The sequence below is a fragment of the Mandrillus leucophaeus genome, unplaced genomic scaffold, assembly GCF_000951045.1.
Source record: "Mandrillus leucophaeus isolate KB7577 unplaced genomic scaffold, Mleu.le_1.0 Scaffold146, whole genome shotgun sequence".
Classification (NCBI taxonomy): Eukaryota; Metazoa; Chordata; class Mammalia; order Primates; family Cercopithecidae; genus Mandrillus; species Mandrillus leucophaeus.
Genome location: NW_012101432.1, coordinates 2,418,333 through 2,431,641, shown reverse-complemented (window position 1 = coordinate 2,431,641; position 13,309 = coordinate 2,418,333). Strand labels below are relative to the sequence as shown.

Sequence of the window (13,309 nt, the reverse complement as noted above, 5' to 3'; positions counted from 1 at the left end):
TTTTTTTTTTTTTTTTTGAGGCAGTCTTACTCTGTCACCCAGGCTGGAGTGCCACGGCATGATCGTGGCTTACTATAATTTCCGTCTCCCAGGTTCAAGCAATTCTCCTGCCTCAGCCTCCTGAGTAGCTGGGCTACAGGTGTGTGCCACCACACCCGACTAATTTTTTAAAAATATTTTTAGTAGAGATGGAGTTTCGCCACATTGGCCAGGCTGGTCTCGAACTCCTGACCTCAGACAATCTGCCCACCTTGGCCTCCCAAAGTGCTGGGATTACAGGTGTGAGACATTGCACTCTGCGTCACTCTTTTCAATATTAGTTATGCTACTATCACAGCTGAGCATATGCACCTGCGTTGAAATGCTAAAAGAAAACCATAACCAGAATACTCACTTCCCAAATACGGTGTATTTCATGTCCAAATGTGGCTGTTTGCCATAGGTGATGAAGAACTGAGATCCATTGGTGTTCGGGCCATTATTAGCCATAGATACAACACCTCTAACACTGTGCTGAAAAAGACACATCAAAGTATTAACTGTGCTTTTATATAACCATCCCAAATATAGTATTGAAAGAAGACAGGCACACCTTTGTTTTCTTTTTTAAAAATATTTTGAGATGGGGGTCTCACTATGTTGCTCAGGCTGGTCTCTAACTCCTAGGCTCAAGTGATCCGCCTGCCTTAGCTTCCAAAGTGTTGGGATTACAGGTGTGAATCACCACTCCAGCCAAGACATTCACTCTTTGCCTTCACAATATTTAAGGGAGCAAGAAAACATTTAACCAACTTTTATTAGGGGTAATCCAAATGTTCAGTTTCTACTTTTTCTGTATACTTGAAAACTTGTATGTAAAAGGTTAATATATCAAATCATATTTCTCAATTAATTTCATTTTCACTTTGAAGAAATACAGCCATGGACGCTTTTTGCAACACCAACAAATGATATAAATAATCCTTACATTTATATTAAGGAATAGTGTGCTGGAATGAAACGATCAGGTGGGCAACAAAAGCAATTTGCCCACAATCTCTTCTCACATATAATGGACTCCTGCTAGTTTCTTTATCTGTAAAACAAGGGAGGCTGGACTAGTTCAAGGGTCTATTCATAATTCAGATGCTCACAAGGGTCAAGCAGATAAACTGACAATTGGGAAGAATGTAAACATTAAAGAGAGATGAAGTCTAGCAAAATGAATAGGCTATCTCTTAACTAATGGCATTAAATATATTTTTTTAAACTAATGGGCCATAGAAAATTCATCTGTGGGTGTTCCACTCATGGGCAGTCAGTTTATAACCCGAGGACTGAACAATCTAAGAAAGGTCTCACCTAGCTCTACTATCATATTTGTTTACCAGAGACTGTGTAGAGAAATTAAAAGGACCTTACTGATAAGAATGAAGATATAACTGTGAACTATGTTACAAGGAGGTGCCTGTAATACACTACAAGTAACTCCACCAATTACTCTAGCTTTAGCTATTCATTGGGTGACGCTAGTAAGTCATAGAGATGCACCTATATAAAAATATTAATGCTTGTTTCCCTAAAAGGTGTTTACCACTCAAATGTAATATTTAATACATATACATGTAATATTTAATACATACACATGTAATACTTAACACATACACAAAAATATAGTTAATAAAAATATAAGTTAATAAAATAAGCACCCATTAACATATTTCCCAGCTTTCAGAGTTAAAATTTACCAATTCATTGGATAATGGGAGCTCAAGAAAAAATAAAAGTTACCAATTAATTACATATATCTATGTGCTCCTCTCCATCTATTACCTCAGCCTCTACAAGAGGTAACCACTATTCTAATACTTTTTTTTTCATTTTTTCTTTTTCTTTTTTTTTAGAGACAGGGTCTCGCTCTGTCACCCAGGTTAGAGTACAGTGGTGCAATCACAGCTCACTGTAGCCTTGACCTCCTAGGCTCAAGCAATCCTTCCACCTTAGCCTCCTGAGTAGCTGAGACTACAGATGTACACCACCATACCTGGCTAATTTTTTGACTTTTAGTAGAGACAAGGGCTCAATATGTTGCCCAGGCTGATCTCAAGCTCCTGGCCTCAAGTGGTCCTCTCACCTGGGCCCCCTAAAGTGCTGGGATTATAGGAGTGAACCACTGTGCCCAGCCCTAACACATTACACATGCCTAAACAACACATTCTTTCCTTTTCCTTCTGAATATAATTACATCCTAACATTTTAGTCTTCTGGGAAATGCTCTCTACAAATAACGCTGTTACAGTTCTAAGGTCATACATGTACACATAGCCATAGTTTATTACTGATTTTTTACTGATATTTCACTGATGAATGTACTGCAATTTATCCACAATCTACATGGTGATTTATCTACAATCAAGGGACATTTGGGTTGTTTCTAGACTTTTGCTATTACAAACACTATATCAGAACACTCCTGTACACATCTCTTGGTGCATACTTACAAGTTTCCCTTGAGTAAACATTTGGGAATGGATTCCTGGGTCAGAAGATATGAACAGTCAATACATATCTATAACCTTGGTGTATAAGGTGTATAATTCATAATGGTTCTTTTTTTTTTTTTTAGACAGAGTCTTGGTCTGTCGCCCAGGCTGGAGTGCAGCAGCACGATCTCGGCTCACTGCAAGCGTTGCCTCCCGGGTTCATGCCATTCTCCTGCCTCAGCCTCCCAAGTAGCTGGGACTACAGGCACCTGCCACCACGCCCGGCTAATTTTTTGTATTTTTTGCTAGAGATGGGGTTTCACTGTGTTAGCCAAGATGGTCTTGATTCCTGACCTTGTAATCTGCCCACCTCAGCCTCCCAAAGTGCTGGGATTACAGGCGAGCCACTGCACCAGGCATGTAATGGTCGTTAACTCTGCCTGCAAAAGAATCATCTAGGAACCTTAAAATATAGTCTCAGTCCTAACCAGCCCTACTGACTGTTTATTTTTAGGAGGGCAAGGCCGTGATCTGTTACAGTTTTAAAACTTCCAGCCAATTGCAGTGGCTCATTCCTGGAATCCCAACAGTTTGGGAGGCCAAGACAGGAGGATCATCTGAGTCCAGGAGTTTCAGACCAGACTGGGCAACAGAGCGAGACCTCGTCTCTACAAAAAAATCAGAAATTAGCTGGGCATGGTGGTGCACTCATGTGGTCCAGCTACTTGAGAGGCTGAGGCAGGAGAAACTGCTTGAGCTCAGGAGGTCAAGGCTGCAGTGAACCGTGATCAGGCCACTGCACTCAGCTTAGGCAACAGAGTGAGACTCAGTCTCAAAAACAAACAACAAAGTTTCACAGGTGATTCTGTCATAGCCAGTCTCTGGTTTTCAACTGGTATATGGAAGCAGTCATTAATGTAGTAATTAATACCTAAAAAATTGTTTAGTTATTCATTCAGGAAAAAGTTGACTTTTCAAAAAGTTTATCACCTCCCAGCCTCAACTCCTGTAACAAAACTAATGTATTTCCTTACAATAGAAAAGTAAAAGAAACCAGCTTGGGCCACATAGTGAGACACCATCTGTACAAAAAATACAAACATTAGCTGGGCATGGTGGCATGCACCTGTAGTCCCAGCTATTCTGGGGGCTGAGGTGGGAGGATCATCCGAGCCCAGAAAATTTAGGCTGCAGTGAGCCAAGACTGCATCACTACACTCCAGCCTGGGGGACAGAGTAAGACCCTGCCTCTAAAAAAAGGTTTTAAAAAAAGCAAAACGAAAAGAAATTATTCCTAGTCTCATCATCCAGAGATAAACACTGCAATGAATTTTTTTTCAGAATTTTTGTGGGTACATTTTAATGTAATATAAATATAATAATACACTTAAGCTGCATATTTTGATTGAATAGACTTTTTTTTTTGAGACGGGGTCTTGTTCTGTGCATGATCTTGGCTCACTGCAGCCTTCATCTCCTGGGCTCAAGCAATCCCCACACCTCAGCCTCTTGAGTAGCTGGAACTGCAGGCACATGCTATTACAACAGGCTAATATTTGTATTTTTTTTGTAGAGATGGGGGTCTCACTATGTTGCACTGGCTGGTTTCAAACTCTTGGCCCCAAGTAATCCTCCTTACTGGGCCTCTCAAAGTGCTGGGATTACTGTACCCGGCCCTGATTGAGGATACTTCGTCGCTCTTTTTCTAGTCGTAAAGTTGTCATTCTATGGAGATACAAAGTTTGAAAGACCACATAATAAGTCATCAGCTGAAGGCATCTCTGGGAAGTGGAATTGATTTTTAAAACTAGGCATGCACTAGTTTTTTATTTTAGACAAAAAAAAAAAAAAAAAAAAAGACTCCACAGAGGTTTGAAAAACACACAAAAATATAACAAAGAAAATTAAAAATCCCTAATTTTACCATGGTAAAGACTATTTATATGCACTTCTCTTTAACCTAGTTGTGATCTACCACAGGTATTAAGTCAGATTAATACAGGGATATTCAAACATCTAACAGAAGATGATAAAAGCTGGGTACTGATAATGGGCAACATTGCAACCAGGAAGTTTGATAGTCTTTCCTCCCCACTCTCAAAAAAGGCCACTGTTTCACGTCATTCAATATGAATTTTATGGTGAGATATTAAGCCTCTTTGGTACACTACTAGTTAAACATTTCAGGTTAGATTCAAAGATGAACTCAATATCAAGAGCCATGTGGTAGTGGGATTCCATTATACGTCAGGCTAGGACCACCATTTATCAAGTCTCCCTGACATCATTTGTCAAATGTACAAAAACTATAAAAAAGTCTACTCATTTTGCAATGATGTTAACTTGTATTACTATAACACGTGTATCAAAGTTTCCATGCATAACCAAGGCATGAAAAAACAGATTTTTGGTCGGGTGTGGTGGCTCACACCTGTAATCCCAGCACTTTGGGAGGCCAAGGCAGGCGGATCACCTGAGGTCAGGAGTTCGAGACCAGTCTGACCAACATGGTGAAACCCCATCTCTACTAAAAATACAAAAAAAATTAGCCAGGTGTTGTGGCATATGCCTGTAATCCCAGCTACTCGGGAGGCTGAGGCAGAAGAATCACTTGAACCCGGGAGGCGGAGGTTGCAGTGAGCCGAGATCTTGCCACTGCACTCCAGCCTAGGCGACAAGAGTGCAACTCCATCTCAAAAAAAAAAAAAAAAAAAATTTTTTTCAAAAATATTTTCAAAAAATAGATTTTTAAAGCATTGAGGATTTACCTTAAGATATTCACTGTATTCATCCTCAAACTTCTTGCCCCATATACTGCTGCCGCCTCTTCCAGTTCCTATATTACAAGAGAAGCAAATCGAAAGAAGTATTTAATTAAAATTGATGATAAGTTCATTTCCCAAAACTTAAGGAATAGAGTTTGACTGCTTAAATATAAACAAAATTTGATATGGCCTCTCCTAATTCCCCAAATTTAACTTCACAGACCTGAAGATTAAAACAGACCTACAAAAAACAAAACAGAATAACCCTTCTTGTAAATATTGTTCATACATATATTGTAGCATGAAAAGCTTCACAAATTTGCGTCTTATCCTTGTGCAGGGGCCACACTAATCTTCTCGGTATTGTTCAAATTTTAGTATATGTGCTGCCAAAGTGAGCACAATATTGTTCATATTTTAGGTGTAGGTGCTAATAATTTCTGCTTTAAAATTACACCATGGAATACTATGCAGCCGTAAAAAGGAATGAGATAATGTCCTTCGTAGGGACATGGATGCAGCTGGAAGCCATCATTCTTAGCAAATTAACACGGGAACAGAAAACCAAACACCACATGATCTCACTCATAAGTAGGAGTTGATCAATGAGATCACATGGACACAAGGAGGGGAACAACACACAGCGGGGCTAGTTTGGGGGTGGGGAGCAAGGGGAAGGAGAGCATTAGGACGAATAGCTAATGCATGCTGGGCTTAAAACCTAGATGACAGGCTGATAGGTGCAGCAAACCACCATAGCACACATATACCTATATAACAAACCTACATGTTCTGCACTTGTAGAACAGAACTTATTAAACAAAACAAAACAAAAACTCCACGTTTTTAATTCCTCTTCTTTTACCCACTTCTTCATACTATACGTTCAGTTCCTTAGATCTTAGTTAATGGAATAACTTACCTGTTGGATCTCCTGTTTGAACCATGAAACCCTTGATATTCCTATGAAATATACATCCATTGTAGTAATTACTGGCACAAAGAGCCAAGAAATTCTGAAGAGAGTAAAAATAATGATTGAGAAATGATGCAGCAGAAACCTAGTTAAGACAAAGAACCAATCATATTTACTGAAAACCTGATAGCAGCATATTTAAACTATGACTTTTGGCATTACTTTGGATGTCATTTCCCTGCCTAGAACACTTCAATAGCTTCCTTCTCCTTTTGGAATAAAATACAAAATCTTCGGCCAGGCATGGTGGCTCACTCCTGTAATCCCAGCACTTTGGGAGGCCGAGGTGGGTGGATTACCAGGTTAGAAGATCGAGACCATCCTGGCTGCGGTGAAACCCCGTCTCTACTAAAAATACAAAAAAATTAGCTGGGTGTGGTGGCAGGTGCCTATAGTCCCAGCTACTCTGGAGGCTGAGGCAGGAGAATGGCGTGAACCTGGGAGGCGGAGGTTGCAGTGAGCCGAGATCACACCACTGCACTCCAGCCTGGGCGACAAAAACAAAACAAAACAAAACAAAATCATCAGCAGGGCCTAACAAGCCCTGCAGTACCTGGCTTATCTCCTCATCACATATACTAAGAACTGCTTTCTTATTGTTTACTACCTAAACCCCATCCACATTCTGACAATTAATCCAAAAGGGGCAGCTTTTCTTACCTGGGGGACTTTATACCTGATATTTCTATACCTGGAATGTTCTTTTTTTTTTTTTTTTTGTAGAGACAATGTCTCCCTATGTTGCCCAGGTTGGTCTTGAACTCCCGGGCTCAAATGATCCTCCTGCCTCAGCCACCCAAAAAATTGGAATTACAGGTGTGAGCCACTGTGCCTGACCTTGGAATTTTTTAAAATTTTATTTCACAACCTTTTCTGAATCTGAATAGCTGGAATATTATTTTTATACCTCTTTCCAGAGATGCCCTCATACCTTTGCATTTAGTTTAAGTATTAGTTTATTGGCTATGTCTGCCCTCACCTTCTTCCTTTCCCATTAATCTCTATCTTAACACTTAATTTTTTTCAAGGCATTATCACCTTTTAGAATTACTTAATTTTAGGCCAGGCACAGCAGCTCACACCTGTAATCCCAGTACTCTGGGAGGCGGGAAGATCACCTGAGTCCAGGAGTTCAAGACCAGCCTGGGCAACATAGTAAGACCTCATCTCTATCTTTAAAATAAATAAATAAATAAAAATAATTTCTTAAAAATATAATTACTTAATTTTCCTGCCCTGCTTATTTTCACAACTAAAATATTGGCTCCATGAGGGTAAGGAACGTCTGTTGCTCATCACTGTATCTCCAGACTCTGGGGTAAGATAGCCTTTCACAAATAATGGTTTTTTTGTTTTGTTTTGAGACAGGGTCTTGCTCTGTCACGTAGGCTGGAGTGTAGCCATGTGATCAGAGCTCACTATAGCCTTGACCTCCTAGGCTTAAGCAATCCTCCCACCTTGGCCTCCCTTGTAGCTGGGATAACAGGCTCATACCACCATACCTGGCTAATTTTTGTATTTTTTTGTAGAGATGGGGCTCTCACTGTGTTGCCTAGGTAGGTCTAGAACTTCTGAGCTTACCTTAGCCTCCCGAAGTGCTGAAATTATAGATGTGAGCCACCATGCCCAGCCATAAATAATCGTTGAATAAATGAATATATACAGGTGACTCTTCTTCCTTCCATCCTTGTCATTTAAACAGGTGAAACAGGCCGGGCGCAGTGGCTCATGCCTGTAAACCCAGCACTTTGGGCAGCCAAGACGGGTGGATCACCTGAGTTCAGGAGTTTGAGACCAGTCTGATCAACATGGTGAAACCCCATTGCTACTAAAAATACAAAATTAGCCGGGCATGGTGGCTGGCACCTATAGTCCCAGCTACTCAAGAGGATGAGGCAGGAGAATCCCTTGGACCTGGGAGGCGGAGGTTGCAGTGACCCAAGACCGTGCCACTGCACTCCAGCCTGGGCAACAAGAGCAGAACTCTGTCTCAAAAATAAATAAATAAATAAATAAATATAAACAAACAGGCAAAATAATGTATAGAACAGGTTAGGCATGGTGGCTCACGCCTGTAAGCCCAACGCTTCAGGAAGCTGAGGTGGGGAGGATGGCTGGAGATCAGGAGTTCGAGACTAGCTTGGGCAACATAGTGAGACCTCATCTCTATAAAAAATTAAAAAAAATTAGCCTGGCATGGTGGCACACACCTGTAGTCCTATCAACTTGGGAGGCCAAAGTGGGAGGATTGCTTGAGACCAGGAGGTTGAGGCTGCAATGAGCCGTGATTGCACCACTGCATTCCAGTCTGGGCAACACAGCAAGACCCTGTCTCAAAAAATATATATATATACAACAATTCTTTAATATAATATTCTGCCGGGCACAGAGGCTCATGCCTATAATCCCAGCACTTTTGGGAGGCTGAGGCAGGCAGATTACCTGAGGTCAGAAGTTTGAGACCAGTCTGGTCAACATGGTGAAACCCCGTCTCTACTAAAAAAATACAAAAATTAGCTGGGCATGGTGGTGGGTGCCTGTAATCCCAGGTACTTAGGAGGCTGAGGCAGGAGAATTGTTTGAACTCCAGAGGCGGAGGTTGCAGTGAGCCAAGATCATGCCACTGTACTCCAGCCTGGGCGACAGAGCAAGACTCTGTCTTGAAAAAATAGAAAAAAGGCCGGGTGCGGTGGCTCATGCCTGTAATCCCAGCACTTTAGGAGGCTGAGGTGCATGGATCACCTGAGGTCAGAAGTTTGAGACCAGCCTGGCCAACATGGTGAAATCCTGTCTCTACTAAAAATACAAAAATTAGCCAGGCATGGTGGTGCACGCCTGTAATCCCACTTACTTGGGAGGCTGAGGCAGAAGAATTGCTTGAACCCGGGAGGCGGAGGTTGCAGTGAGCCGAGATCGCACCATTGTACTCCAGCCTGGGGGACACAGCAAGACTTTGTCTCAAAAAAAAATAAATAAATAAAAAATAAAGAAAGAAAAAAAGTAATATAATGTCCTAATGATTATGTTTCCCGAGGAAAATCAGTCAAAAGAAAAAGATACTGGCTACTCTATCGTTACCGAAAAATTATCTACCTTCTCTTTGATCCACATTTGACATTGAACAAACAAGTGGAAATAAGGCCAGAAGTTATGATGGCTGGTTTTCCTTAACAATGGTTTTACAGAAAGTTTTGTTGTTGTTATTTAGGTTAGATTATTCAATTCCAAAGTGGTTATCTTGTTGTATTAACTGAAGTTGAATATGTAAATGGTACTTACCTCACATGTTTTGGGTGTCCTCTCACAGAAGACTTCAATTTTAATATCACCTACATCTGTATGCAGTGTCACAGACTAAAAAGGAGAGAAAATGTGAGAACAAATGAAATTTCTTTAGGTGACTTTATGCATTGTTTATTTCCCTATGTGGATATTCAAGGTGATAATCTGAATAAAAACAGACAGAAATACTGCTTCAGAGATGACTCGTCCACAAAGCAGCTCTTAGAGCTAAGTTGTACTTTTTCCTCAAAATTGATCTCAACATAGAGAAAAAACTCCAGAATATAAATGTTAGGGTTAAGTAGTATCCATGATAAAAATTTGGAAGTAAATATTTTGATGGAAAGATTTTAACTTTGAATTTTATCAAGAAAAATAAAAACAATTGTTATGTATTATTGATGTACATGGCAATTCACCAACATCCTTATTTATAGAAAAATGATGAGAAAATGATCTTTCAAAACATAATTTCCACCATTTTCCTTAGGTAATTTAATTCTGAGAAATAAGGTTAAAAAATAATTCCTTTCTCGACTAACAAAAATATAACAAGTGTCAGTGTTTCTAAAATCCTAAATGCTCAGAGATAACCACAGTGCTTTTTTGCTTGCTTTTTGTTTTTGTTGTACCTGTTTTTCTGTAACCTGTATACCCCTTGATATAATACTGTATTCCAGAGGGGGAGAAAACAATTTGGAGGGTTCCTTTTTCATTTCTCCATTTTTTTTTTTTTTTTTTGAGATGGAGTCTTGCTCTGTCGCCCACGCTGGAGTGCAGTGGCGTGATCTCTGCTCACTACAATTTCTACCTCCTGGGTTCAAGCAATTCTCTTGCCTCAGCCTCCCAAGTAGCTGGGATTACTGGCATATGCCACAACACCCAGCTAATTTTTGTATTTTTAGTAGAGACAGGGTTTCACCATGTTGGTCAGGCTGGTCTCGAACTTCTGACCTCAAGTGATCCACCTGCCTAGGCCTCCCAAAGTGCTGGGATTACAGGTGTGAGCCACTGCGCCCAGCCTTCTTCTTCTTAAATAGTATGTAGCAGTTAGAGAATATGACCAGGTTAAAGATGTGTGAGGGAGAAGCAGGGCACTATTCTCATTGCTTTTTGTACTTCAGGTTCTAGTTGCCCACTTTATTTTATTTTTTTAAAGTAGAGACAGGGTTCTCACTATGTTGCTCAAACTGGTGTTGAACTCCTGGGATCAAGCAATCGTCTCACCTCAGCCTCCCAAAGTGCTGGGATCACAGGTGTGAGCCACTGCGCCCAGCTTCGTTGCCCACTTTAGATCTAGAGCAAAATAATCCAATTAAAATTGTCAGACCTGTCTATTCTCTTCTGCTCCTTCAACTCTCCCTTTCCATTTCTATCTATCTTGTAATCACCCTTTCTCCATAAAAGGTAAATTCTGGCCGGGCGTGGTGGCTCACGCCTGTAATCCCAACACTTTGGGAGGCCAAGGCGGGCAGATCTTTGAGGTCAGGAGTTCGAGACCAGCTTGCCCAACATGGCGAAACCCTGTCTCTACTAAAAATACAAAAAATTAGCTGGGCGTGCTGGCAGGTGCCTGTAATCTCAGCTACTCGGGAGGCTGAGGCAGGAGAATCACTTTAACCCAGGGGGCAGAGGCTGCAGTGAGCCGAGATTACGCCACTGCACTTCAGCCTGGGCAACAAGAGCGAAACTAAATTCTGTGCATTTTAAGTGACAACATTAAAGAATTTTAAAGTAATTTTGTGTATTTTTTAAAAGAATTATTCCATATTAAGTGGAATAATGGTATACAATTTCTCTATCTTGCCACTGCAATTTCCATGCACTTTTATTGCCCTTGACTGAATTTCTAAAAATTACTTACAATGAAAGACATTTCATAAAAATTGTTCAAAACTTACCATTTTTCCTCTTAGTGGTTTCAGGAAGGACTACGTAATTTCTCAGAGCCTTACAGCCAGTTTAAAAATAAGTCTCTAGTCCCAAAAGAAAAAAAGAATTAGGCTCATTTTTCTGTCTTAACTCACACACGCTCATCTTTACTGCACATTTTAAATAAAAATCCTCGCCGGGCGCGGTGGCTCACGCCTATAATTCTAACACTTCGGGAGGCCGAGGCGGGTGGATCACCTGAGGTCAGGAGTTCGATACCAGCCTGGCCAACATAGCGAAACCCCATCTCTACTAAAAACACAAAAATTAGCCAGGTGTGGTGGCACACGCCTGTAGTCCCAGATACTCGGGAGGCTGAGGCAGGAGAATCACTTGAACCCGGGAGGCGGAGGCTGCAGTGAGCCAAGATTGTGCCACTGCACTCCAGTCTGGGTGACAGAGCGAGACTCCGTCAAAAAAATAAAAAATAAAAATAAAAAAAATACTCTAATGGCAACCTCTACGTAATAAAAACCCAGCTACAGAAGTAATGACGAGAGATCCTACCCGATTCAAGCCTCCCCATCTCCTACTTGCCCTGCTTGTTCTTCTTCAAGAGCCTCCTTGCAAGTCCCCCAGTAACCCAGATACTCTTAGGGTCTAGGCATTGGGTGTCCCTTTTGCCTGGAATTCTTACACTCGAACATCTCTACAGCTGATTTCCTCACCTCCACATTTCTGGTTAAATGTCAAGTTTAACTGACCTGATAATCCTACATAAAACTGCGTTAGCCCTTTAGCCCTAGGACATTCCTATTTCCTTCTCCTACAGCACTTATCACTAATATACTATGAACTTCTTCTTTTTTTTTTTTTTTTTCATTTTGAGACGGACTCTCGCTCTGTCGCCAGGCTGGAGTGCACTGTGGCACGATCTCGGCTCACTACAACCTCCGCCTCCGCCTCCTGGGTTCAAGTGATTGTCGTGCCCCAGCCTCCCGAGTAGGTGGGACTACAGGCGCACACTACCACGCACGACTAATTTTTGTATTTTTAGTACAGACAGGGTTTCGCCGTGTTGGCCAGGCTGGTCTCGAACTCCTGACCTTAAGTGATCCTCCCGCCTCGGCCTCCCAAAGTGCTGGGATTACAGGCGTGAGCCACCGTGCAGGGCCCTTCTTTTAACAACAGCCTCGCCGCCCAACTGTTCACTCGCAGTATCCCAAGAACTAAACCAGTAGCAACACAAAACTCAGCAAGCATTCGAATAAGTGAATGAAAAAATTAATGACGTTACTCCATACTTGGGCTTCACCACTTTGTCTAGCACAGCCGTTGTTTTTTTGTTGTTGTTGTTGAGACGGAGTCTCGCTCTGTCCCCCAGGCTGGAGTGCAGTGGCGCGATCTTGGCTCACTGCAAGCTCCGCCTCCCGGGTTCACGCCATTCTCCTGCCTCAGCCTCCCGAGTAGCTGGGACTACAGGCGCCCGCGACAGCGCCCGGCTAATTTTTTGTATTTTTTAGTAGAGACGGGGTTTACGCCGTGGTCTCGATCTCCTGACCTTGTGATCCGCCCGCCTCAGCCTCCCAAAGTGCTGGGATTACAGGCGTGAGCCACCGCGCCCGGCACAGCCGTTGTTAAAACAGGAAAAATGTAATCGCAGATGCCAGCATAGGTCTGTTAGTTCAAAATCATAGTTTCTTTGGGCCAGCGGAAGTTGGGCGCGGGACCCAAGAGAAAGAACGCCCCTTACCGCCTCACCTCCTGCTTCCCCTCTCCTTCCTATCTCAAACCAAAACGACAATGTAATTTATCCCCAACTGGAAATTTGAAGGTGAAACGGAGCTCTACTAATGCACGGGGAAGAGAAATGTAAGGCGAGAACTACCTGGCCAACCTCAAGCAATACTTCACACTCGGCTGCCAAACGGCAAGGACCACTTCCGCCCAGC

General features: G+C 41.9%; 1 protein-coding gene across 2 annotated transcripts in view; it reads right to left on the bottom strand.

The window, feature by feature from the left end:
- PPIL3 (peptidylprolyl isomerase (cyclophilin)-like 3) overlaps window positions 1–13,298 on the bottom strand; it is an 18,447-nt gene extending 5,149 nt beyond the window's left edge. The window contains exons 1-6 of one of the 2 annotated variants that reach the window (XM_011974529.1): window positions 13,246–13,298; window positions 11,387–11,461; window positions 9,483–9,557; window positions 9,055–9,160; window positions 5,231–5,298; window positions 395–513 (exon numbers count right to left, since the gene is read on the bottom strand). In XM_011974529.1, coding sequence (XP_011829919.1) covers window positions 395–513; window positions 5,231–5,298; window positions 9,055–9,160; window positions 9,483–9,557; window positions 11,387–11,389 — 371 coding nt within the window. In that variant the 5' untranslated portion in view covers window positions 11,390–11,461; window positions 13,246–13,298. Of the gene's footprint in view, window positions 1–394; window positions 514–5,230; window positions 5,299–6,149; window positions 6,244–9,054; window positions 9,161–9,482; window positions 9,558–11,386; window positions 11,462–13,245 lie in introns of both variants that reach the window. The other variant, XM_011974530.1, reaches the window with a different exon arrangement.
- Window positions 13,299–13,309: the final 11 nt, after the last annotated feature.